We start from the raw sequence: 24,860 nt of genomic DNA on the forward strand, positions 1-24,860 counted from the left end.
CTCGACATGGGTTTGACAACTTCCCTAGCCTCGGGGGATGTTTTCTGCTGGGTAGGTGGGGTGAACTGCCCTCGACTTGTTTCGACTCATCCCGGGATGACCTAGCATCAGCAAGCAATGATCCTGTTTAGCCTCCGCCCCTGTCCAGCCGTACTGCCGCCCCTCACCCCCGTACGCCCGACGGCAGCCGATATGCACTCACAGATTGAGCTCGATTTTATGCTAAACCGGGTGGGAGGAACGGAACCAGTCGCGAGGCAGCTAGGTTGACGTCAACCCCCCCACGACGGCTTGAGCAATAACGATCCGCGTGGCATGGCGGCCGTCGCTTTTCTCCAAGACTTCTTTAAGGGGACTCCCACATCCCGGAGCAGACATGCGAAACACGTTCACGACTCCTGCTGGTCATCTCATTCGATAATTGTCTTTTGGTAGAAATCGGAACCCGAAAGGAAAAAAATAAGACAGGATGAAGAGTCTGGTTGTGAAGGCTGCTGCCATGTGCATCGGGACGGTGTAAGTTTAGCCGGAGATCTGAGCCGTAGACCCAGGTACCCATTGTTTCCAAACGACGATCCAAAAACGAAAGGAACAAAAAATAAAGAAGAAAAAGCTTGTCTCTCACGTTTCCGCAAACCCTACCAAATATATCGGGCCCAACTCACCGCTCGATGCAAAACACACAGTCTCCTCGCCCACGCCTCGGCCCTCCCGCCAACCGCCGCGAACCCCGGCATCCTCCTCCTCCCCCGTCGTCCCCCGCCCGCGGCGGCGCGGCAGGTCAAGGGCGACGACGACGACGACGACGACGACTGCACGGAGCGATCGCTCGCGCTCCGGACGCTGCGCGTGTTCGGCGCGGCCCTCACCCGGTGGCAGCGGGCCCCCGGTAGCGGCGAGGCGACCGACCTCCGGTTCCGGCTCGGCAACGCGCTGGCGGGCGACAGCGAGCCGTGCGCGTCGCCCGGCACCGGCGCCGGCGCCGTCGTGTCGCCGTCCGAGTGGGTCAACTGCGTCCACAACACGCGCGACCCGACGGCGCCCCGGAGCTCGTACCGGTACGACGCGGCCGCCAACGAGCTCACGGTCCAGGGGACGTGGATCTGTGGTGGCGGCGGGGATTCTACTGGGAGTCCGTATGTGTTTTTTTCTTCTTTTTTTTTTTTACCTTTCGGGATCTCTCTTCGGCTTCATCCGCCCCTCCTTCATGCACCTGACACTGCTGACATCTCCTACTACAGGCTCGCCATGGACGCCTATGGCGTGGGCAGCATCCCTTTCGTCTGTCAAGAGTTGGCGGATGCCGACGGCGCCCAGCAGTGCACTCAGGAGCACGATGTGGAGATCGAGGTCACCGTCTCGTCGCGGCCGGCTGAAAACCGGTGATGGCTAGGGCTTGAGCATGTATGTTTCTGGCATTCTAGGCCCGGGAGGTTATCACCGCCACTACTGTAGTCTGCTTCTGCGCAGGGGTACGCTTGGGACTCGGCGAACGGCCGAAGGGTGCAGTGTTGGGGGCCTTCAGCCAGAAAGCCTCGAGAGGCAGACACTGCGAACTAGCATTTATGGAAATTGCATCGATTTATCGTTAGCTATCTACGCAAGTATCTTATGTCTAGACAGTAGCCAAGTCACTGACAGCCCGCCCATCTCACGCCGGACGCAACGCGGCTCCTGGGCACTGGGCGGCGGGGATGGGTGACAGGCGCCCATCCCATCTTCTCGCCCATCTTTCTGATATCACCCCACCACAAGCATCATTCTAAAAGTGCTTGCGCAGCAGCTCCTCGACCGTCATGAACTTGTAGTCCGGAAGCAGGCGGTTCCACTCGCCGTCGACCACCATGCCTCCGGTGGCGATGGCGCGGAGTGTGGCGGCAAGCGCGGCCTTGGTGAAGTACTCCAGCTGCTCCGGCGGGATGGACGGGTGGGTTATCCGGTCGAGCTTGGTGACCTTGAGGTCCCCGGCCTCCACATCCTTGGGGTCGAGCACCTCGATGGCGAACGACTTCCCTGCAGCCGCCCCCCGAGAGTTAGAGATTGTCCGCTAGCCAAGGAAGAAAAGAAAATGCCGCGAACTTACCCCTGAGCTTTTCCCCCAGCTCGATCAGCTGCCGGATGGTGACGGTCTCGCCGGCGACGCCGCCGTTGACGGGCCACTCGCCCTCGTAGTCGATGGCGCGCAGCACCACGTTGACAATGTCGGTGATGGCGGTGAGGGTGAAGCTGTCGTGCTCGTGCCCCTCCATGTAGAAGCCGCGGGCCTCCTGCATGTTGATAAAGGTCTCGAACGAGCGCGTGTGTGTGGCGTCGGTGCTGCGGGGGTACGCCAGGTAGTCCATAAACATGCCGGGGGACAACAGGGTGTACTCGATGACCTTCTTGTCTCGGTTGAGGTCCTCGAGGTATTTGCGCACGGCGAGCTTGCTGGCCATGTAGGGGAAGTCGGCGATGGCTGTGGCGAGTCCGGCGCCGCTGTTTCAGATCGTCAGTACTTGTGCCCTCTCGTGCGAGCGATATCTTTTTTCGTCGGGTGACAAGGGGGTTGATTGAAGTCGAAGAGCCCGTCTTACGCAAACCACTCGCTGGGAACATATCGCTTCACGCCGGCCTCGACGGCCGCATCAATGAGCCTGATCTGGTTCTTTCCCTCGGCGTCGTGCATGGGCGAGAAGAAGCACAGGAGGACGTCGGCAGACTTGAGCAGCCGGACGAGCTCCTGCTTGTCCTCGTACGTGGTGGCGGACAAGGACAAGACGGAGCCGGACCACACCGCGACCTCTTCGGTGATCTTTTGGAGCGAGTGTCAGTTAGAGGGGAGTAGAGAGAGAGAGACAGTGGACATTGGCGGTGGCGGGTCAAAAGTTACCTCGCGGCACAAGCCGAGCAACTCGTGCTTTCCGGACCGCATCAGTCCCTGTAGTACCTCCCTTGCGAGCTCTGGGTAGCGTGGGCCTCGAGTTAGCGGGACTTCCTGGGTAGGAGGAAGCAGGAAGGAAACGGGAGGGTTCTTACGGCTCGTGGCACCTGCAATCACGACCTTGACCATGTTGGCGAATGTTTGGGAGGGTCGTCTAGTGGGAATGTGAGATTTTGTTTTGGGTATGGAGAGAGCCTAGCTAGTCTTTTAATGAATCTCTGGTTGGATTTAACTGGCTTTTATGTCCAATTCCCACGCCCAACTGGAACCGCCGGAATTCCGCAAAGCAGTATAGAAAGAGCTCTGGGGTGGCGGGAGACCGCCATGGTGCATGGAAATTATCAAGGAGAGGCTGACTGAACAAGCGGTGGGCGGCGGACTCACTGCATGCGAATTTGTTCTTGAACGCAGCACGCTTCATGTAGTTGTCTAAACAGGCGGCTGCGGCGCACGCATGGCGGAGTTCCTAAAAGGGGCGGCACTCCGCCAATGACATTCCCGCTCAAGTGATGAGGTCACGTGCGTAGCCTTGTTCGTCCATCGTGGAGGAGCTGGACCAGGATGTATCAATAAACGTTGCGATTATGCTTGCTTTTTTTGACGGCACATCCAATTCGATCCATCATTTCCCGTTTGTGCTTCAACAAAAAATCCCTCTCCAACTTCACCAGGCGAGCCTGCGCGACACAACCACCAATTCCCGCTATGCGAAGAAAAAGCTTTTCCCCCATCGTTTCCCCTCGCCGTCTGCAGGCCGAGCAAGCACAAGCGGCCATGTCCCGTTTGCGTTTTGTGCTCCCGCAGGATGACAGGCATGAGGGCATCGCCAAGCCGCCAAGAGATACCCCTCGTTTTGCAGACCTGCCGTTTCCGGCAATGCAGCGACCATCGGATCCCGGCACTGCCCGGCGTCGGACAGTTCCCGCGCGGGCAAGAAACGAAACACCCACCCCTAGCTCCCAAAAAAAAGATCCGATCTACCAGAACGGCAGGTGATTGGGGCGCACACACCAGCGATAGCAGGGTTACGTGCTCTGCGCCTTGCGTGCTTCTTGTCATGGCAGGGGTAGGACATGCAGGCCATAACATAAAAGGCCGCTCTTCCTTGCTTCCCCATCCAGGTGAGAGAGGGAAGCCATCGACACCACGCTGTCGTGCCGCAACGCCCCGACCTCACTTTTAGCCTATAATGAAATCCACATTCCTCACAAGAGCGGCGGCGGCGGCGGCGGCGGCGCTCCTCCTCCTCGCCCCGCTCGCCTCGGCGGCCCCACCACCACACCCGCGCCCGGAAGACCCCGTCGTCACGTACGACGGCCACCAAGTCTTCCGCGTCGCCAACGCCCCGCGCGCGCTCGAGGACGAGCTGGGCCGGCGGCGGCTCCACACCATGCGCGCCGGCGGCGACCTCGATGTGGTCGTGCCGCCCGACCAGGCCGCCGCCTTCTCGGCCGCCCGCCGCGGGCTCGACGCGCAGCTCCTGCACGCCGACCTGGGCGCGCTGATCCGGCGCGAGAGCCGGCCGGGCCCTTATGTCCGAGACGGTGGTTCCTCCCTCCACCGCCGCCGCGGGGAAGTCGGCGCCGCCCTCCCGGACATGAGCTGGTTCGACTCGTACCACCCGTACGACGACCACCTGCAGTACTGGCGCGACCTGCAGGCCGCCTTCCCCAACAACTCGCGCATAACCGAGCTCGACGGCAAGTCGCACGAGGGCCGCCCCCTGCACCTCTTCCAGATGTGGGGGGACAACGGCCCCAGCCCGGTCGGGACCAAGCCCGTCGTCCTGTGGCACTCGACCGTCCACGCGCGCGAGTGGATCACCACCATGGTGGTCGAGTACCTCACCCACCAGCTCATCTCGGGCTACAAGACGAACCAGCCGAACCCGACCCGCTTCCTGGACGAGTACGACTTCTACATCGTGCCCTTCCACAACCCGGACGGATTCGTCCACACCCAGACCACCAACCGCCTCTGGCGCAAGAACCGCCAGCCCCGCGAGGGCACGACCTGCGTCGGCACCGACAACAACCGCAACTGGGCCTTCCAGTGGGACCACCCGCTCGACGGCGGGTCCGTCTCGTCCGACCCCTGCGGCGAGACCTTCCGCGGCCGCGCCGGCGGCGACACGCCCGAGAACCGCGCCCTGGCCTCCCTCAGCGCCCGCCTGGCCGCCCGCCCGGCCGGCATCCGGTCCTACGTCGACTGGCACAGCTACAGCCAGCTGATCCTGCTGCCCTGGGGCTTCTCGTGCAGGCCCGAGGACCTGCCCGCCAACCTGCCCCGCCAGCGCGAGGTCGGCGCGGGCTACGCGGCCGCCATCAACGCCACCACGGGCATGCCCTACCAGGTCGGCCCCTCGTGCGAGGTGCTGTACTACTCGACCGGCTCCGGCCGCGACTACCACGCCGGCGCCCACAACGCCACCTTTTCCTGGAGCGTCGAGCTGCGGCCGCGCACCGCCGCCGAGGGCGGCTTTGTGCTGCAGCCCGAGTTCATCCGGCCGACGGCTGAGGAGCACTGGGCGGGGATGCAGTGGGTGTTGAACGACATATTGGAGGACTAACCGTCATGTTTAACGGGTGGCTAGGTGCTGCAAAACATTTAATACGAATTAGCCCATGTGCGGTTTAGAACGGGCTGGCTCAAAGTCCAGCATGATGCTTAACTGGATTCCAAAAGCTATCAAGCTACCAACTGTGGTCATTTTAGTCTAATGCAAGACACGCACACGCTTCCTTTGCCTGAGAATAACCTGACCCACACCCGTTACCGTATTATCAAAATCCTTGTTTGCAGAAAATCATGACAGAACCAGAGAACCACCTTGATGCACCAAGTTTCGCTGAGTGAGGGACCTTCCGTGTCTCTCTCCTCTCTTCTCACAGAAGAATCAGGGCACCTACAACGCCAGCAATTGCGGCAGCAAGAGCCAGACCGTTGCTACGGGCAATGACGCCGGCACCAACTGGAGGAGCGCTTGGAGGCGAAGTCGGGCCAGCAGGCACTTCATCCGTGGGACTGTCACTCGGCGTGGCCGTCTTGGGCTCCGGCGACGTGGGGGTGGTCGCGTCGGCTGGAGGGGCCGATCCAGGAGGAGGCGGCGAGCCAGCCGGTGAAGTGGGGCCTTCAGGGGCGGGAGGAGGCACCTGGACCTGTCCGTCTGGAATCTGCGACAGAGGGGTGGCCGTGGCGAGAGGCTGCGTGATGCTAGCACAGGGTGTTGTGTGGGCCTGGACTTGGCCTGTTCACGGACGAGACGATGCGAGGTTAGCACGTGTAGTCAAATGGAGCCGCGGGTGGGCGTGGAAAGTAGCCGACTTGACCACGGCCGAGGCGGGAACTTACCATCTCCAATCTGGCACATAGCAATGGGGATCGTGGTGGTGATAACCTGGGGCTGGCCGTCGGCGATGGGGCGGACCATGGTGGTCGAGACAATCTGGGTGGACACGATGGCGCCAATAGCGTGATCGGCCCCCATGGCCTCAGAGCCAGGACCGCAAGGCATGGCCTTGAAGACAACGGGGTCGCACTGGGCGGCCCAGTTGCGGTCGTAGAGGTTCCAAAACTCGCCCGACTTGCACTGCCAGAACTGTGTAGAGTTGCCCAGGGCAAGGAGGCCGTTGGGGCACAGCGAGAAGCCAGCAGTGTAGATGGCGCCGGCCTGCGGGGGACCGTCGAACTGGAACTGGAAGTTACTAGCGATGTAGGCGGTCCGGTCCAGCGCGTCCTTGGCGACAGAGTCCTTGAGCGACATGACGAGGACACCCTCGGTACCGCACTCCTTGCGTTTCTACGAGCATGGAAAGAGTCAGTACGTGGCGAAGAGGTTTGAGAGCGTGGTATGGAGGCCGACCAAGAGCAAAAGTCCTCATGGGGAGAAGAGGGAGATGTGACAAGAAAACTGACCTCGAGGCGGGCAGGGGACACGTCGCGCTTGGGAGTGTCCGTGGCGGCGATGACATTGATCTCAAAACGGCCGGGAGCCGTGGCCACGCAGCCAGCGGGCGCCTTTTGGCCGAGAGGAGCAATCTTGTCAGTGACGGCCTGAGCCATCACGGCCGAAGTGACCGACGCCAGGACGGCGAGCTTGAGGATACCGGCCGAAGGCATCGTGGAAGATTCGGCGTGTCTTGATTGAAAAGCTGCTGCGTTGCTAAGTCGTGAAAGCTGTGGATGTCGATGATGGATCAAAACGATGCCCAAGAAGATTAGCTGCTGGCGTGGTATGGATGGTCTGGTCTGGGGAGCAAGCAGATGTTATGTGTGTTGTGTCGGTGGAAGAGCTGCGAGATGAGTGCAAAGTCAAGGGGGAACTGAGTTTTGTTCTTGGGCTGGGTGGCTCGGGTGATGAGGTATAGGACTCAATGTTGAGCAGGAAGGCCTGTCTCGATGTGCTCTACGTGCATGGCAGGTGCAGGAGGGTGAATATGGATGACAGGAACACCTGCAGCCTCTCGTACCGTTTCCTGCGGCAGGTAGGCGCAGAGGCAAGCACAACGACGTGTTGTCCCACGCCTGCCGAGATAAGGTTGATAAGGTGGGCGGTGCGCGGCGGCAAGGGAGGTTGCTTCCTCAGTATCAATGTCGAGGTGGTAGTTGGGGTAGGCGCATTAGGGCGTACTGTCTGCTGTTCGGCCGAGGTCTATGATGAGGGCTCCACTTGTGCTATTGCCACGAGCAGGCAAGACTCCTCCAGTCGGCCAACCAGGCAGCAGGCGAGAAAGACGGGGTGGAAGGCAGAGGTGTGCGCGACACGGACCGGGAGGAGGGGGCTGGGCAAAGATATACGACCGCGTGCGCGCGCGCACGCGCACAGCCGCCATATTGGAAGACAAACACGGTCAAACGGCTCGTTTCGTCTCGTTTCTGGGCCAAGACAGAACATTTGCATGTCTTCCAACGCCCCACTGACCCCCAGAGACCCGAGACAGTCTGCATATCTGAGCTGGAAGGAATGCGCCTCTAGCCACCCCGGGGTGTGTGGAAAGTGGTGTTTGCTTGCTGGCAGGCAGCTTCTGCGATAGGAATGGCGACTCCATCACTGGACAGGAGCATCTGATGAGACCAGGCTGGGAAAGAAGCTTCGGTGACAGTATGGATGACGGCAATGGCAGCGCGCGGGGTTGAGTGTTGGGTGGTTGCAAACGACACAGATGCGGGTAATGGAGCGCGACTGCACTCTGCAGGAACAGGAATGCAATGTGGGGGCACTTTACCAAGCAAATTTGACAGGTAGGCAGATGTGCCTGCTCCTTTTCACCGCCAAAGATGAGCGTAGGTGGGCTCGAGTTTGACTTGCTCGTGTCACCGTAGACGTCGGCAATTCCAACCCCGTGGAGTCTTTCCTGCCAGAAAGAAACAGTGTTGGGAGCACCAAGTCGAGGCAGCCTCCCGCCAGTTGAAGAGAAATGACCAGGTTTGGCAGGAGAGACACGTGCTCACTGATTGCACGCCCATCCTTCCCGGTCATGTTCAGAGCGCGGGAAGGGAAGGGAGGGGAAGGGGCGAATAGGGTTGGGTCCGTTAGGGTTGGGCGAGAAGTGAGAACCAATGCACGCCCGATAGATGGCCCGGCAGGAGCCAACGCAGCAGGGCCCAACAGCCGGGCTCAAAAGAGCCTTCCGTGGCGCCAGGGGATGGGCCGAGGCTGCATCATCAAGGACAGACGGTCCTTTCCGAGCCAACCGGCGAGGTGGTTAGAGGATCTAGCGAATTCACCTCGGCCAAGCGACAAAAAGGGGAAAGAGAACTACTGTGTAGACGCCAATGATGTGCGAGGGCTCCATTGTCGGACCTCTGGGAACTGGTAAATTTCGCATCCCGCGGGAGGAGCTCCTGGCACTTGCAAGATCGGCAGCATGCATGGCACAAACTTTTCATGCTGTGGCTGCTGCTTTTCCAGGAGACCACAAGCGGCTGCCCGCAGGAGAAAGCCGGGTGCGGTCGCCGCAGACTTCAGGCGGTGTCCAACGCCGACTTGTGCAGCAGCAGCAGAGCAGCAGGGTTCCTGCAGTATGCAAGATGCACCACCCTGTTGGCGGGCGGCCAGTTGGCACCCAGTCTCGGTTCCAAATTCTAGCACCTGAATGGGCAGCCCCTGCGTGACGTGTCTTGTGGCTAGGGATTTTGGAATGTGGCTGGAGCAGGTCTGGGTGGAGACACCCAGACGGCCCGACTGTCTGGGTATGGGGGCAAACAAGCTGAGGATCCCTTCTGTCAGATTCTAAATTCCCGCATATGACCGCCATGGGACGAGATGGCGGCAAAGCCTGAACATGGGTGGGGAAAAAAAACATGGGATGACGATCTGAGGCATCATGCTGGGCGATGGTGATGTATTGGGTACTCGCAGCGAAACAAAGTTTTCACAGGATGGTGCACGAAATGTAACCTGAAGACGGAATGGTCTGGGGCCGTTTGTGTCTGCACCACCGCCTTTTCTGTTCGACGGCTGTCCCGCTCGTGAACAAACAGCCCCAAAACACAGCGGCGCCTTACCCCATCGTGCCGGTGCCAGGTAGAACCGTGACACCGCGCGACCGATGACAATGTCTCAACCCGCGTCTTCGTATTGCGCATGGCTGACGTAGGAGCAGGGAGGGCGGGCACAGAAACAAGCATCAGAGTGATGCTCATAGTTCAGCCAGAGGATCCATCTCTTAGCCGAGCTGGAGGATCGATCGCGTAGGCCGTGGACCTGGTGGGCAGCGAAATGGGTGCGTCACTGTTTGCTGGCAAGAACACCGTCGTCGGTAGGGGCTTTGGCAGCGCCGGCAGTTCTCAGAACGCCGCCCACCGGCTGATCCGTAGAATTCGTTACCCTGGGGGCACGCGGCTACTGAAAGCGCGCGCTGGAGATGCCACAGTCGCGCCCCGGATGAGGCCGAGTCGGCTGAGAGGGCATTGACGCTGCAGGCGAGAGAGACACGGCAGCGCACAAGCAAACCTGTCTCTCATCCAGCCTCTCACCTCTGCCGGATGTTCTTGGGCTTCCTCTTCTTGAACATAACCGCCGGGGCGGCGCCTGCATCACCAGGTACGCTCTCACCGATGCCGCTTTCCTCATCGCGAGGCTCGTCTTTGACTGGAGCGACGTCGGCCGGTTGCTCTTCCTTCTTGACCGGTGCCGCCGCCGCCGCCGCCGCCGCGCCATCTTCCCTCTTGACCCCGCCCCCATCCTCCTTCTTGATCGCCGACTTCCCGTCCTCGTCGTCATCCCCCTCCGTCTTCTTGATGACCACGACGTCCCCGCCCAGCAGCGCCTCCAGCTCCGCGTCCTCAGCCCCGCCAACGGCCTTGGCGTCCCCGCGGCCCCAGCGCCTGGGCCGCTTGAACAGGCCCTCGGCCGCCTCCTCGGCCTCGACCTCGTCCCCCGTCTTGTCGCGCTCCCGCTTCCCGCGCACGCCCGCCGTGTCCGTGGCCGGTTTGCCGGCGCCGCCGTTCCCGTCCCTGTCCACGACCCGCACCTTTGTCACGGTCCAGTCGCCCGCCATGGCCATGTCGGCGCGCAGCTCGTCGGGTATGCTGACGCCCATAGCCACCAGCTGCTCCAGCTGCGCCTGCCGCTGCTCCTTGCTCAGGCCCGCCGCCGCCCCTCCCTGTTGCTGTTGCTGTGGCTGTGATTGCGGCGTCGTCGGCGGCGGCGGCGGGCCGGTCCGTGGCTTGCTAGCGCCGGCGGCATCTGACGACGAAGGGCCGCCGCCGCCGACGACGCCGTTGAGCCGCTCAATCTCGCGGCGCGCGCGCTCCTTCTCGCGCTCGTCGCGCTCGTGGCCGCGGTGCAGGTCGCGCAGGGCGCGCTCGACGCCGCCGCGGTGCTTGCCCGTGGCCTCGTGGTTGGCGCGGTCCAGCTTGGTGTCGCGCACGTACATGGAGCAATGCTTGCACCAGTACCGCGGCGTCGACTTCCAGTACTCGGCCATGGTGGAGAGAAGGGCGGGCAAAGGGGGCGTTTTGAGGACGGCAAGGAATTGTGGTTTTGCGACTCGGCTCCGATTGATGCCGTCGGGCGGCTGGGGTTGTTCTGGCTTTGTTCTTTTGTTTGCACGAGCCAGGGTTGGCCCGCGCAAATGAGTTGAAGTAAGGATCAAAATATTTCCAGACGTGGATGCTGCTGAGGCGCGTTCCACTGTTGCACGATCTTCCGTCTGCGGCCCACAACTGCGTCATGGTGAAGTGTGGCGAGTGTGCTGTGGCTGCTACATAAAATTGTTTGTGGCTGTGCGACAGCGGTTGGGCGGCCATCTTCGGTCACACCCGTTCCGTTATGCGGGTGGCAGGCGGCTAATAGTGCTTGCACTTAAGCATGATCACCCGAGAAAAGCCAACAAATGAAGTGGGTGCCGCAGCCGGCACGAAAGTATATTATACACAAGATGCATATCGCTCGTTCCAGCATCGCTACATCATTTCCTCGAATCCGTCGAGGCAACGTGGGACACCGTCCTTCGTATCCAAAATACCCCCGTCCGTCCTCATCTCCGGGATATTCTATAGCGGCCAGTGGTGGCACCATCTATCATATAAAGATGGTATCGCCCTCCCACCTTTGCCTCGCCGATACCGCTCTCGTCCGTTTTCCGAGTTTCGCAAAGGACCATGACCTCTCCCGAGAATGCCATGTTTGCATGGGGGAAATCGTGGATCCATGGTTGTCACAACCTCCATGCCTGGATAGCAGAGTGGGAGCAGTCTCGTGCGTCAGCCTGCGACGAGACCACCGAGCCGCAAAGCTTCATCGACAAGATATTCGGCGATAGGCCGATGCTCCCCTGGTCATACCTCTAGTCACCCGTCCTGCTCAAGACCACCCAATTGGTAAGTGCTCGACAAAGGATCAAGGGCTCAAGTCAAAAACTTGACCTCGAGGCCACAGGGTGAAAGGGAAAGCCGCCATTAACGAGAGATGAGAAATGGATTCCGCCTCCTTAGATGGTTTGCATCCGGCGCGGATTCCAAGGTGTAGGGGGAAAGACCTGAACAGTCCTCACCCTGATCCTCGAAACCTATGAACCCCCACACGGCAAACATCGGACAGTGTCTGTCCGACGTTCCACCCCAACCGGAGTTCGGTCCAGTTGGTGCTCATGCACGGCTGCACAAAAGCAAAACCGGCCGGACAGGCGACAACAGAGGGTGGTGTTCTATGATGTGGTCGCTTTCGAGGAAAATATTCATGGTCACACGCTGGCGGGTGAGTGAATGCCACACACCCAGACTCAACAAGTCATTAAACATCCCCCCGTCGGTCCATCGGGGGATGGTTTTCCACAGCAATAGCGACGCCGCCAACCATTACAACATCATCGTCGGCGTCTGACGCCCCATAGCTCGGTAGCATCGACGGGTGGGGGTTCACAAAGTGATCTGGCGGCCTCATCGACGACGCCGCAGGTGGCGGAGGTATTGGGTCAGGGCCGGTAGGCGTGTCGGGCGTCGACGTCATCAGTCCCGACGACGGGTTCGGCGACGAGGGGCTCCTCGAGTTCGCGGGCGGACCGTCTGCCCCCGGCGATGGAATCACATTCAGTGTCGTGGAGGAGGGAATAGGGGTCACCTTGAGCTCAACCCCCTGCTCCATGACCTGGTGCCCATCCAGAGATTCCGAGTCGTCGTCATCTTCCTCATCCGTTTCCTCGCGTGATGAGCGGTGGACAACCTTGTAGTGCTTCGCGAGTCGTCTTCCGAAGCCCTCTTCGATACCAACTGCGGGAAGGGGAAAAAAGTGGTTAGTTACCGTCCACCTCACCGTGGCTTCCGATTCCCTAGCGGGCCAGCGTCTCTTTTGTCGAGACCAAGAAAACTTACAAATGTTGAAGTAAAGATATTTCCCGAGTATGGGAGCCCACACCATGACAGCCACCAGCTGGCCGTAGGTCCACCTCTGGCCATTTACCAGGGTCGAATCGCTCACGAGCGTGAATATGTTGAAAAAGTAGAGGACGGTGAAGAGGGTGAGAACGATCTGGAGAAGGAGCCAGTAAAAGTACCAGACGGCCGGCCAGACTTTGCGGCGCAGCACGCGAGCCCAGGGGCGTGACCGCTCCCAACGACGGGCCTTGCGCTCCATGGCGTATCGGCGCCACAGCCACCAAGACGCCTGCTCAACCACCAGGGACGGGTAGACATAGTATGACATGTTCTGGCCCAGATCATCCGATACGATAAAGTTTAGGTCGCCAGCACAGTAAACCAGTGGGTTCGGGTTGTCGCCGCACTCGGCCACGGGAGCGACGCGTTTGAAATAATCGAATACCAGCTGGAAGTCGGGCAGCATGTAACCACCGCGGACGTCGACCGTCATACCAAGTATGAAGACGACGGTGGAGATGCCGAGCGTGTACCACCAGCGCATGCCGGCGCGCTGAAGACAGCACTGTACCAGCAGGACGGGCAGGACACCCGACACGGCCAGCATCTGGACCAGACTCGAGTTGAACAGAATCGAGCCCAAGGAGGTGACGGTGTTGAGGTCGGGCCCCTCGGAGCCACGGAATGTCACCAGGGTTGCAACCTGGATCGCGGCCACGAAATAGCCCTGCACCTCCTGGAACTCAACCATGGAACTTATCACGGCCGCATTGCCGCGGGTCAGAGCCAGCCGCCGCTGCTTGTCGCCAGACAGCTTCCACGCGTCAGCGCGGGTGGTGCTGCGGGTCTGCATGTAGGCCCATATGAAGGGCCGGAAGACCGAAGTGAAGAGCTTCGACAGCGCGAAGAAGAGCAAGGCTATGCCGGTCTGGAAGATATACGACATGAGCACTCCCGGGCCTGCCACGTCCTCATTGACGAAACTGTCGGCATACACGCAGTAATCTTGGAGCACGTCGTGCACTCTCACCAAGTTGCCGACTTGAATGGGGTTGTCGGCGAGGCTGATTATATCCTCGCTGCAGGCGCCTTTGCCCTTGTTTTTGCAGGCGGCGACGGCGCATATCACCATGTCGGTCAGGACCTTGGTGCCGTTGAAGCCGCTCAGGTCGCCCGCGATGGCAAGCTCCTGCGACGTCTTTCGGGTAGTTTCGTGGGCGCTGTCGACCTGGGCCTGGCCGGCCTCGATGAGCATGGCGGCGGTGGCCAGCTGGATGCACGTGGCGAAGGTGGTGGGCTCGAAGAGCAAGCGCGGCTGCATGCAGGCGAGGGTGCAGTTCGTCGGCAGTGAATCCATCTGCGGGTCAACCGAGACTGAGCGGTCCGAGGGCGTGATGAAGCATGTTGGCTCGTCGATAGGGATCTCGTACGGCTGGGAATTGGTGGTATCGGCAACATATTTGGCGAGGTCTCCGAGCTGCCTGACGCCGCGGGAGAAGGGCTCGGGATAGGCGCGCAAGGCGCCATAGTTGTCCTTCTTGAGGCCGGTGTTGATGGTGGAGTTGGAGGCACCGTAGTGAAGCGCGACGGCCTGGGTGGCCGAGGCCATGGCGGCGGCCGCGCTGGAATCGGTGGTCAGGAGGCTGGGGCTTGTCGAGTTCGCCGTGCCGAGGATGACGGAGGGCACAGCCGAGTCCATGATGGCGGTCGGGAGCGAGGCCGTGAGTGTCGTCGAGGACAGGCCGCTGGCGGCCGTCGGAGCGGCAATGGTGAGAGAACTCATGGCCACGGTCGTGGTGGACGCACCGCGGGTGTGCCGTGGGCGAGCCGTACCCTGAGACAGCTATGGGACCGACATTCCCAGCTCGAGATTGGATGGATCCTTCTGTTCAATGCGCCTTGAGGCCCGTCTATCGATATCGATGGGGCGGAGGGGGGAAGGACGACAATGCTGGCCAGAGAGGGTCGGTGTTCAATGCTGGTGGTTTTTGTCAATCGGCGGAGCGCGCGGGATTTCGAAACGCAGCAGGGCAGCGTGCAGCGGTGGGTGCAGGTGGGCGGGTGCGCTCGTGGCCGGCGGGCGGCCTCCATGACCCATGCATACTTGTGGGAAGGCACGAAAAAAAAAACCACTTGCAATCCCTGAGGCGGCTCTTTTCGTCAGGGGCTGGCCGCAAAGACCATGGAACCCAACCCAGACGGAGAGAAGCGGGTCGTCCAGTGAGAATCAAGGCGTCACGCTTTCCCGCACCAGAGACCTCGTTGGCTTGCTTGGCCGCTTGGCTTTTCGTCTGGGGGGAAAGCCAGAAAATGGGCGGAATTGGGATCCAATTGAGCATCGGTTGGCGTGCTGCAGGCGCTGCCACTAGCGTTAGCCAAGCCTGATTGGGCAAGGGTAGGTGGGTACCTGTATAGGCACCTGTGGCGCAGCGTTGGCCCATATTTCCGCGGGCCCCGAGGGCATCACTGAGCACGAGCCTTTTCTCCACTGGGCTTTGCTTCCCATGCTTGTGTTCGCTGCCCTGCCACCTTTTTCCCTCCAAAGCATTTCTCCGGACCGCCTCTCCATCAATTTGACTTTCCCGTCTCCATCTCTCCGCAACCAGTGCTGCCATGACAGCTAGCCACTACCGCAGCCGACTAGACCCGAGCATACCGATGTTGTGCTCGCATGGGTGGGATGATCCCGTCACTGGTGCCCCAGGGAGACCAGCAAGCAGGCCTTGATTTTCTTGACCTTTCACGTTCTGGAACAGCCTTTCGTCTCCGTCCAAGCCTTGTTTCCGCACGCTTAAAAAGGGGGGTTCCCGACCCCAAGTGTTTGGGACACTTGGTTCCATGACGTAGAGCCCACACTTGGCTGCTTAGCTCCTGAGCCAAGACACCAAACCACCCGAGCAGCGAACCATCTGCCCAGGCGCTGCCGTATGTGTTGGCATGGCTCTGTGTCTATCACATCGGTCCGCTGACTCGAAGTCACGGCGGCGGCGTGCTCCGCGGGATCATCGCTCGCTGACTCCAACTTTGAAGTCCAGTCAAACTTCAAGCCTGGCCCCTTTTTCCCGGCAGGGGTTTTCGGACTCACCGTTGTCGCGGTCCCATCTAATCCTTGATCCCGCCCCCAGAGCCCCAGGGGCTTAGCGTGCTACACATAACCTACCACTCCTGCCATCTGCCGACTGCCGACGCGCAAGTCCCGCGACAACACACCGGAAGACTCACAGGACATCTTCCTCTCGCGCTTCTATTCTGCTTCCCAGAGACTTGGTTGGCGCCACTCCTCCCACTCACGATGTACGCCACCGGCAATGACGGAGCTGTAGCCCATTGGCGAGACATTGCCGCCAGCGTGCTGCAAAGCTATGGGATGCAGGACAGCGGTAATCCCTAGCCCCGATCGGCCTTGCCCGCCGAGCGCATGTAAGTAAGAGGTGCTTAATTTAGATATCGCACGAATGACAGGTACTGTGCCAATACCATCAATCTATCTCCGTTCTCTTCTTCCCACGCCCCTCCCCCATATAGATGGTCTGGCATCTCAATCCCAGTCAGCCAGTTTGTACCAAAGCACCCAGGTCTGCAGTTGATCACCACTGTGACCGCCGAGTAGTTACAAGCTATAAACGAAATGGCGGCATGCGGGGATAGAATTTGTTGGACTTGCAAGTATTTGTGGTTGATACGTATACATAAATAGGTTGATAGGTCAGTATGAACTAGAGATGGTTGCGAGGCGAGCTCGATAAGAGGGTGTTGTAGAAATCATGTTAGCACGGCACTGGTCATCTTGAAAAACGGAGTCTGTGGAAGATGGGATCTGGCTAGGTTTTGTGTCCGCCGCGTTGCCGGAGGAATCGGGAGAGCACACTGTTAAGAGCAGCTGGCAGGTGCGTGCGGGTTCTGGATTTAATTAGCAGTCATTGTCTAGAGGAGCTCGAAGTGAAGGTACGCGGTGGTGACGGCGAAGACGACCTCTTTAAGATGGAAGGCTGCATCGGGGAGAATAAAGTTCACCAACCGAACCACCTGTGGCAACCGGATATTTGCAGAAAGATATAAGAAGGCAGAGAATATAAGGAATACGGGGAGATAGACATGAAGAAAATGGTGGGGGACTTTTAAACCGAATATGTAAGTCAAAGCACCCCCTGTCCGCGCACCCCCCCTTTCCGCGCACCTTTTCCCACATAAACTCACTGTTTTCATAAAGCATTTAAAAATTGTATATAAATGCTATAAATATAAGATAAACGTTTTTATATAGCCGAAAAGGCGGGCATTTATATAACGTATTAAAATATGCAGTTATATATATTTAATAATGCATAAATTGCGGATAAAAAAACTGTTAAGGTTTACTAACAAAATATATGCATTTTATAACAATATTAAACTGTAAATAACTTTATTAATATATACGCTATTGTTACAAAGTAAACAGTATATACTGTTATGAAGAAGCCTTAGGCATAAATATCAAATGCTTAAGGCATCGGAAGAGCGGTCCCCCTGCTGTCAGGGGTTAATCGGTGCAGAGGCGGGTGGTTACCGGGTCACGGGCCGGATGCGGTGTTTCCTTTGTCAGGCCTCCGTAAATCTCCTACCAAAGGTGCTATCGCCAACAAAAATTGTTCTTTCTTTGACCTCCCCTTCCCTCGTGCCCTTTCGGGCACCCGGGGTCGGTCCTTTAAATCCTTTGCGTTCCAAGCGCTTTCGTACAATTTAAGCTTTATTTTATTTTTTAGCTTCGCTATTATGCTTTGGCCGCGATACCGGTAATTTGCCGGCATATTCCCGGGAGGTTCGTGCCCGGCTGGTTATTAGCGCCCCCTTTTTCCTTTTTTACCGGGCGGTTTCGCCCGTGCATTTAACGCTTTCCGCTTTTTGCCGGGCGGTTTTGCCCGTGCTTTTAACATATTGCCCTTTTTCGATACGGCCTGTTTTAGGCCGTTTGTACCGCGCGTACGACCCCGTAAGTAACCGGTAATTTACGATATCCCGCTAAACCGCCCCAATGCCCGGCAACGCCTGGGAAAACCGGTTGTAAAATTTTGTAGCATTCGGAAAAATGGGTTCGTACCGGTATATAAAAGGCTTTTTTTCCCGTTTAAAGCTACAAGCCCTTTTTTTTTCCTTTTTGTACATTTAATAACCATTTTAACAATTTTAACGATTGTAACCGTAAATAATCGGTATTTGGCCGTTTTTTTTAAACATTTGGATTTAACCGGTAATTGCAAATGTTATTTTTCGTACCTAATTACGTAAAAAAAATGGTATTCCTTTGGGTATTTGCTTTGGGTTTTTCGGTTCCAACCGGCCCGCTGGCCCTTTTTGGTAACCCCCCGGTATTTTTTTTAACTATTGTAATTTAATTGGATTCGGATTTGGTTTCGCCGAAATTTCCAATCCTTTAAATCCTTAACGATCGCTTTACCGGTAACTTTCCGGTAAGCCCTTTAAATATCGCGGGTTTATTGGGCCTTTTTGCGCTTGCAATTTTTTAAAATTCCCGCAAACGTTTTGCCGGTAACCCCCCGGCGGGCTTTAACCGCCGCAGCAAAAAGATTTTCGCCGAAAAAAAGCGTAAAGCGCGCGATAAACGCCGCCGCAACGCTTTTAATTCCAATAAACCTGCCCCCAAAACGGATATTATTTTTTTTTCGCTTTATATAAATATCCGCAACGCGTTCCCGTTGCAAAAGGTTATTAATTTTTAATAAAGCAATAATTGGGACCTTATTTATTTGCCCCTTTTTAAAAACAATTATACGGAACGTACGGTATTTTGTAGCCGTTATTTTGGTCGTTAAGCATATTAAAACTATGCCGTTAACCCCCGTATACCGATATGCTCCGATAATTGTACGGGGTTTTTTAAATATATTTATTGCAAAAACGTAATTAGTAATAAAGCTTGCGTTAAATTTTTTAAATAATTTTGGGAAATGGCCCAAAACCTTTACAAAATTTTAAATACCGTTTACAAGCGATTGCTTAAAGCGATACCGAAGCTTTTCGAAAAGCTTATTAAAACCCAATTTCGCGCCCGCAAAGCTATCTAAAAAGCCAAATCCTTTTATACTATATTAACCGAACAATTTGCGCGTTACAAACGTTAAACCGTTATCCAAAAGCGCATTTAGCGCAAAATTACCAGCGTTATAACATTAAAAATTACTTAAAACATTTTTTAATAACTTTACGCTATCGCCGTTTAAACGAAAAGGTAAGCTTAAGCTTTAGCTAGCATCGGTAATTTTTTTAACAAAGTAAAAGCGTCTTTTAAGCGTTTCGAAAAAGGTATGGTTGCTTTTTTTGGTAGCATTGCCGCTAATTTTGCTACGATTGCGGCGCATTTGGATACCCAAGCTTATAACCGCGCGGCTCCCCGTAAGGGTGCGGCGTCCGTATTAGCGCCGGGAAGTGCCGCTTTCAACGCTAACAATTTTAACGGCAACGATTATAGCGCTAGCGAAAAAAACGTGGTTTTCGGAAGTTTTGGTTCCTTTAAATACGGCATTTAATTAATTTTTTTTACATATTTTTTTAATTAATTATTGGTATTCCCTTTTCGAAAAGTGGTTAATTTTAAATTTTTTTCGTTAATTTGTTACAATTAAAACCATAATTTCCTTTCGTTATATTGCTTTTGCAACATTGCAAAATTCCGGTATCCATATTTACTAATTAAATTTTAATGCTTTAATAAATAATTTTAAAATGCTTTTTTTTTGCCTTTTAATGGGTTTAAATACCGTTAACATGCATTTGCCGCTACCCGAACGCTTAAGCCCGTCCGCCGTATTATCCGGAAGTTTTCCTATTTCCTTTTCGGACAAATAATGGTATTTTTTATTATAACGTACGTTTAAAATGCGGTAATTGCTTTAGCGTATCGCGCTAAGCATGCTTTTTACGGGCTTTTCAAAGTATGTTACATTTCGCATATCCTTCGGAATTTAAATATATCGCACCATTAATTTAAAGCATTTCCCGTACTATACCGTTTTTATTTAACTTTTTATTTATAAAGTACGATATTTTACGGCTATTACAAACCGTTTACAGGTTTTTTTACGTTTTTTCCCGGTGGCTAGCCGGTTCGGCACGTTAAAACATTTTTTTGGGCCATTTTTTTGGCCTTTGTTATTTTTTTTTTGTAATACCCCCGTCCTTTCCGGGTATTTACCCGCTAAAGTCCGGTATTTTCCTTATTTTATAAGCTCGTTTCCAATAAGTTTGCTTTATACGTTTAAACAATCTTTTTCGTAATATCCTTTTTTAAAATTTACAAATTTTCCGATTCGTTATAATTTATTTATTTAACCAAATATTTTCGTTTTTGCAAAAACCTTTTATATTTTAACAAAGCTTTTACTTTAAAGCGATCCTTTTTTTTCTTTTAATTTTTGGTTTTTTATTTTTTGGTTTTTCGTTGGGCCTTTTTTTAAACGCCCGCAATAAATTTGCCGGAAATACGTCGTATATCCGGTAATTTACCGGAAGCTTTAACCGGAACGCCAAACCGGCTAACCCAACCATTTTTAAAATTTAAAAAGGTTTTAACCATTTATCCAATAGCTTTTTCGACGGCCTTTTTATTTTAATGTTCGCTGTATTTAGCAATACCCAATTGCTTACCCCAAAAGGCACCGGGGTTTTGCTTTTATTATAATACTTTTTGTACATATTATTCGCTTTTTTTAACAATTTTTTGGTTTGTTTTTTAATTATTTCCAAAGCCCCCGCCTTAATTTTAACCGTTGCTAAAAGTTTTTTTTAACCACCTAAAAGTTATAAAGCTTTCGTAAGTAAAACCTTATTAACAAAAACGCCGGGGTTTTTTGCAACCCCAAATGCACGCTCGTATTGTGCATTTACGCTGCCAAATGCAATAGCAACGCCCAATCGTTTTGCCTTTCGCAACAAAAGCACCGAAAGTAATGCTTTATTGTTTGGTTCGTCCGTTCCGTTTGCCCGTCGGGTTAAAGGTAATATGCTATCGATAGCCTTTTTGCAACCCTTAAATATCCGGCGAAGGTTGTCCAAAACCCGTTTGTAAATAGCTTATCCCGGTCCAATACAATCCTTTCGGGCGTTTTTAGCAGCCTTTAAACGTATGCAAATAAAAGGTTCCCCAATCTTTTATTGGTTAATTTCGTAAACGTTGGAATAAAAAAGCTATATTTAATAAACCGGTCGACCATTACCAATATTGCATCGCGCTTTTTGCCGGTTTTATTTACTAACGTTAAAAGCTTTTCGATAAAATTTATCGATAGCTTTTGTCCCGGGCGGTTTGGTACGGGCAAAAATGCTAGCAACCCGTAAGGTACTTGTATTTTTGGCTTTATTTGCTGGCATATTTAATACGTCCGTACGTATTTGCGTACGTTTTTAACTATACCCGGCCATTTAAATTACCGTTTAAACTTTTTTAAAGTTTTGGCTATGCCTTTATAACCCCCCGTCGGGCTATCGTATTATTTCCAAAGCATTGTTCGTTTAAACGGTGCTAAATTCGGAATTTAAATTTTTTTTTATGCTTAAACAAACCGTTGCTAATTTCCCAAACGTTAGGCTTATTTTTTTAAATACCGCTTTAAACGAAATCGTTTTTTGCTTATGCTTTAAGGATGCGTTTTAATATCGTTTTGGTATCCTTTTTAGTAATGGTTGTTTTTACGTAAACTATTTTTCGAAATTTGGCCAATAAATCGCTTTAAAATTTTTCCTTTGCTATATTGGCTTCCCCGTTTATTGGTATATCCTAAAAACGTTTTAACAAACCATCCGCGGGGTTCCGGTATTTTAGCTTCCATTTAATCGTAAAATCGTACTTTGCTAAATTTTTAAACCATTTTGCTTAGCGCTTTATTACCTTTTCCTTTATTAAAATATGGGTATGGTTTAAATAATTGGTAATTATTTTAACAATTTTTTGTAAGTAAGCCAAATAATGCCGTTACTTTTTAAAAGCTTTTACGATTGCTAGCAATTTTAAATTAAAAATCGCATAACGCAGCTTTTTTTGTTGCAGCTTTTTTAATATATAAATTACCGGGTGCTACCGGCCGTTTTATAGCTGCAATAGCACCGCCTTTATTGCAAAAGCTAAAGCGTTGGTCCGTACGCACAACGGCTTCGAAAAATCGAAATGCATTAATACCAAAGCTTTCGTAAACAATAGCTTTAATTTGCAAAAAGCCTTTTTCGCAACATTTTTTAAATAAAATACGGTATTTTTGCTAAAAAAATTCGTTAAAAGCATAATAATTTTTGCGTAACCCTTTACGAATTTCCGATAATACCCCGTAAAATTTAGGAATACCTGGATATTTTTAACGCTTTTCGGTATTTTCCATTTTAAAATTGCAATAACCTTATCCGGCAGGATTTCGACCCCGAATTTGGTTATTTTAAACCCTAAAAAATCGATACTATCCGTTTCGAATTCGCATTTGGCCGGGCTAACGTAAAGCTTAAACCGTTTAAATCGCTTTAGCACCGTTTTTATTGCTTTGCGATGCTTTTTTTGTATTTTCGAAAAAATAAAAATGTTATCCAAATACACAATGCAATTATTATTAATTAATTTTTTAAACGTTATATTAATAAAGCTTTAAAACGTTGCTAAAGCGTTGGCCAAACCGAAAGGCATTATTAAATATTTATAATGTCCATATTTACAGCGAAAAGCAATTTTCCATTCGTTTTTTTATCGGATCCGTATTTTGTAATAAGCGTTTTTTAAATCCAATTTGGTAAAATACTAATTTTTAAATACCCGGTTAAATATTTCGTAAATTAACGGAAATGCTAACCGGTTTTTTTTAATAACCTTATTAAAACCTTAATAATTAATACAAAGGCGGAACTTTCCGTCCTTTTTTAAAACGAATAGGATTTTGGCGCCGGCGGGGTTGGTTAAATGCCGGATTTAACCTTTCGTTATAGCCTTATTAAAATACCCCCGAAAAGTTTTTAATTTTTTTTTGGATAAAAAATAAATGCTTCCGTAAGGCGGTATCGTTCTTTTTTCCAATTCGATCGCGTAATTTCAGTTTGTATATTTTAGCAAAAGGTTCGATTTATAAAGCTGCGCATATTTTGCAATTATTTTTTTAACTTATTCCGGAAAAGCTTTTAGCCTTTTCCCGGGGTTTTTCGGAATTTCCGGGCGTGCAATCGTTAGTACGGCTATCGCTTATCCCAATTGGATTAGCTTTTTAACTATTTCCAACGAAATTATTTTAACCTTTTTAATAATTACCAAAAACCTTTACTTTATATTCCTAAACCGGATTTTAATGTCCTTTTGCTGGAGCCAGGGCATGCTTAACGTAATGTTGTACCCGGCCCAAAGCATTATTACGTAAAATACTATTAATTTTCGGGTTATTCCCTAGCTATCCGTTACCCAAATTTTGTATTTCTTTACTTTTAGCGTAAATATGCGTTTTTTAATATCGAATTACGCTAAGTAGCCCCCGTTTGGCACCGGTATTTTTTTTGCTTTTACCAAAAAACGGCTATATAATAAATTAACGTTGCTTTTATTGTTAACCAGCGCTTTTAACTTTACCCGGCGACCGTTAATTCGTAAATACATTTCGGTTTTTTAGCGCGTTTTAACCGCCGGGGCGCACTTTTAAACCCCGGTACTTAAACGGCCAAATAGCGGTATCGAATTAAATGGCGATATTTTGCTTTTTTTAAAGCACGCCGGCCGGATATGGCCCAATTTTTTATACCCGTAATACCGTACTTCGGGCTTTTTCCTTTTCGCCCTTTGTATGGTTGTTGGGGCTAACGGGGTTTTCGGGTTATCCGTCCGTATTTTGCATGCTGCAACGATATGGTTTAACTGCCCGCACTTAAAGCAAATAACCGGCTTTTTAAAAGCTAAAACATTTGTATCCCCCGGGGTCCCTTTGTGCGGTTCCAATATCATTTTTGCTTTAAAGGCTTTGGTTTGCAATTTTTCCATAGTGTAAAAAAAGCTTTTAAATATTACCCGTTTTTAAATTTCGGGGCGGAACCAATTAAAAAATAATATTATCCTTATCCATTTGGGTACTAATTTAAAAAGGTCGTTTTTTACCAAATCCCAACGAATTCGGAACGCTTCGAACAATTCGTAATTTTTTTGCTTAATAACGGTATCCCCCGCAAACTTTTTAATTACCAATTACATTTGCAAATCGGGGTTTTTCGATTTTGCTTAAAGCTACCGCAAAAAATCGGTTTAAATAAACGATACCCCGGTATTTAAGTAATGCATTTGTTTGTATTTTGTCCATTATGCCCGTTAACGATAATCGAAAGTGCTAAAGGCTATTTGGACTTTTATACGGTCCTTACCGTAACGTTCCTTTTCGTTTTCGAAAATAAATTTGTAATTGTTAATGTAATGGGCAATATTTTGCCAAATTGCCAACTTTTTAAGCATAAAAAGCTTAAAAGTAATTTTGTTTTACGTAAAACCTTTCCATTGTTTAAAAATATTTTTTTTATTTTCGTTTAAACCTTTATGCGCATGCTTCGACCCTTTATTTTGGATTTTTTAAATTAAACGGGCGCGCTTGTTTTGGGCTTTTAACGCGTCGTTTATTTTTTGCAATTTTTTTACGAAAAGGTTTTCGAAATTGTTGGGAATTTGCGGGGCTTTTTTAATATTTTGTTCCGGTGGTTTAACGGCCTTTTCCAACGTGCTTAACGTAACGTCGGGCGTTATTATAAGCGGTACGAAATTGCAAATGCCCTTTTTAAGCTTGTTTAATCCCTTTCGGTAATTACCCGGGCTTGCTCCCTAAATAAAAAAGGTATAAAAAAAAGAACAATATGTTAAGGGTTAATCGGTGCAAAAGCGGGTAATTACCGGGTTACGGGCCGGATACGGTATTTTTTTTGTTAAGCTTCCGTAAATTTTTTACCAAAAGTGCTATCGCTAATAAAAATTGTTTTTTTTAACCTTTTTTTTTCGTGCCCTTTCGGGCACCCGGGGTCGGTCCTTTAAATCCTTTGCGCTTTAAACGCTTTTGTGCAATTTAAGCTTTACCTTATTTTTTAGCTTTGCTATTATGCTTTGGCCGCGATACCGGTAGCTCGCCGGCAT

General features: G+C 52.2%; 8 protein-coding genes across 8 annotated transcripts; 4 read left to right on the forward strand and 4 right to left on the reverse strand.

The window, feature by feature from the left end:
* Nucleotides 1-469: 469 nt before the first annotated feature.
* On the forward strand, nucleotides 470-1,386 carry GGTG_08639 (hypothetical protein; the record flags this gene model as incomplete). The annotated part of the gene is made up of 3 exons (XM_009226481.1): nucleotides 470-516; nucleotides 687-1,136; nucleotides 1,242-1,386. 3 exons carry the CDS (start codon nucleotides 470-472, stop codon nucleotides 1,384-1,386), a joined length of 642 nt encoding a protein of 213 aa, XP_009224745.1.
* Nucleotides 1,387-1,758: 372 nt separating this feature from the next.
* GGTG_08640 (hypothetical protein) lies at nucleotides 1,759-3,232 on the reverse strand. Its single transcript, XM_009226482.1, has 5 exons — nucleotides 3,016-3,232; nucleotides 2,870-2,940; nucleotides 2,574-2,791; nucleotides 2,084-2,475; nucleotides 1,759-2,013 (listed from the first exon to the last, which is right to left on the reverse strand). The coding sequence occupies exons 1-5, from the start codon at nucleotides 3,047-3,049 to the stop codon at nucleotides 1,763-1,765; spliced, it is 966 nt and encodes a 321-aa protein (XP_009224746.1). The 5' UTR covers nucleotides 3,050-3,232; the 3' UTR covers nucleotides 1,759-1,762.
* Nucleotides 3,233-4,009: 777 nt separating this feature from the next.
* GGTG_08641 (hypothetical protein) lies at nucleotides 4,010-5,742 on the forward strand. The gene has a single exon (XM_009226483.1). It carries the CDS (start codon nucleotides 4,110-4,112, stop codon nucleotides 5,487-5,489), a length of 1,380 nt encoding a protein of 459 aa, XP_009224747.1. The 5' UTR covers nucleotides 4,010-4,109; the 3' UTR covers nucleotides 5,490-5,742.
* Nucleotides 5,743-5,805: 63 nt separating this feature from the next.
* On the reverse strand, nucleotides 5,806-7,039 carry GGTG_08642 (hypothetical protein; the record flags this gene model as incomplete). The annotated part of the gene is made up of 3 exons (XM_009226484.1): nucleotides 5,806-6,167; nucleotides 6,272-6,719; nucleotides 6,836-7,039. 3 exons carry the CDS (start codon nucleotides 7,037-7,039, stop codon nucleotides 5,806-5,808), a joined length of 1,014 nt encoding a protein of 337 aa, XP_009224748.1.
* Nucleotides 7,040-8,695: 1,656 nt separating this feature from the next.
* GGTG_08643 (hypothetical protein) lies at nucleotides 8,696-9,034 on the forward strand (the record flags this gene model as incomplete). The annotated part of the gene is made up of 1 exon (XM_009226485.1): nucleotides 8,696-9,034. The coding sequence occupies one exon, from the start codon at nucleotides 8,696-8,698 to the stop codon at nucleotides 9,032-9,034; it is 339 nt and encodes a 112-aa protein (XP_009224749.1).
* Nucleotides 9,035-9,894: 860 nt separating this feature from the next.
* Nucleotides 9,895-10,851, reverse strand: GGTG_08644 (U1 zinc finger domain-containing protein; the record flags this gene model as incomplete). Its single annotated transcript, XM_009226486.1, has 1 exon — nucleotides 9,895-10,851. The coding sequence occupies one exon, from the start codon at nucleotides 10,849-10,851 to the stop codon at nucleotides 9,895-9,897; it is 957 nt and encodes a 318-aa protein (XP_009224750.1).
* Nucleotides 10,852-11,052: 201 nt separating this feature from the next.
* GGTG_08645 (hypothetical protein) lies at nucleotides 11,053-15,508 on the reverse strand. Its single transcript, XM_009226487.1, has 2 exons — nucleotides 12,737-15,508; nucleotides 11,053-12,634 (listed from the first exon to the last, which is right to left on the reverse strand). The coding sequence occupies exons 1-2, from the start codon at nucleotides 14,520-14,522 to the stop codon at nucleotides 12,159-12,161; spliced, it is 2,262 nt and encodes a 753-aa protein (XP_009224751.1). The 5' UTR covers nucleotides 14,523-15,508; the 3' UTR covers nucleotides 11,053-12,158.
* A 523-nt stretch (nucleotides 15,509-16,031) lies between these two features.
* GGTG_08646 (hypothetical protein) lies at nucleotides 16,032-16,974 on the forward strand (the record flags this gene model as incomplete). Its single annotated transcript, XM_009226488.1, has 2 exons — nucleotides 16,032-16,119; nucleotides 16,288-16,974. The coding sequence occupies 2 exons, from the start codon at nucleotides 16,032-16,034 to the stop codon at nucleotides 16,347-16,349; spliced, it is 150 nt and encodes a 49-aa protein (XP_009224752.1). The 3' UTR covers nucleotides 16,350-16,974.
* Nucleotides 16,975-24,860: the final 7,886 nt, after the last annotated feature.

This window comes from Gaeumannomyces tritici, assembly GCF_000145635.1.
Source record: "Gaeumannomyces tritici R3-111a-1 unplaced genomic scaffold supercont2.4, whole genome shotgun sequence".
In the NCBI taxonomy this organism is placed as follows: domain Eukaryota; kingdom Fungi; phylum Ascomycota; class Sordariomycetes; order Magnaporthales; family Magnaporthaceae; genus Gaeumannomyces; species Gaeumannomyces tritici.

Bases quoted from the DNA above. Each gene is read 5' to 3' on its own strand.
- GGTG_08641 (XM_009226483.1), top strand. From the start codon at position 4,110: ATGAAATCCACATTCCTCACAAGAGCGGCGGCGGCGGCGGCGGCGGCG.
- GGTG_08645 (XM_009226487.1), bottom strand. From the start codon at position 14,522: ATGAGTTCTCTCACCATTGCCGCTCCGACGGCCGCCAGCGGCCTGTCC. The intron at 12,635-12,736 runs GTAAGTTTTCTT...CCCTTCCCGCAG, and splicing joins ATATCTTTACTTCAACATTT to TTGGTATCGAAGAGGGCTTC.
- GGTG_08640 (XM_009226482.1), bottom strand. From the start codon at position 3,049: ATGGTCAAGGTCGTGATTGCAGGTGCCACGAGCC. The intron at 2,941-3,015 runs GTAAGAACCCTC...CACGCTACCCAG, and splicing joins GATTGCAGGTGCCACGAGCC to AGCTCGCAAGGGAGGTACTA. The intron at 2,792-2,869 runs GTAACTTTTGAC...TCGCTCCAAAAG, and splicing joins TGCTCGGCTTGTGCCGCGAG to ATCACCGAAGAGGTCGCGGT.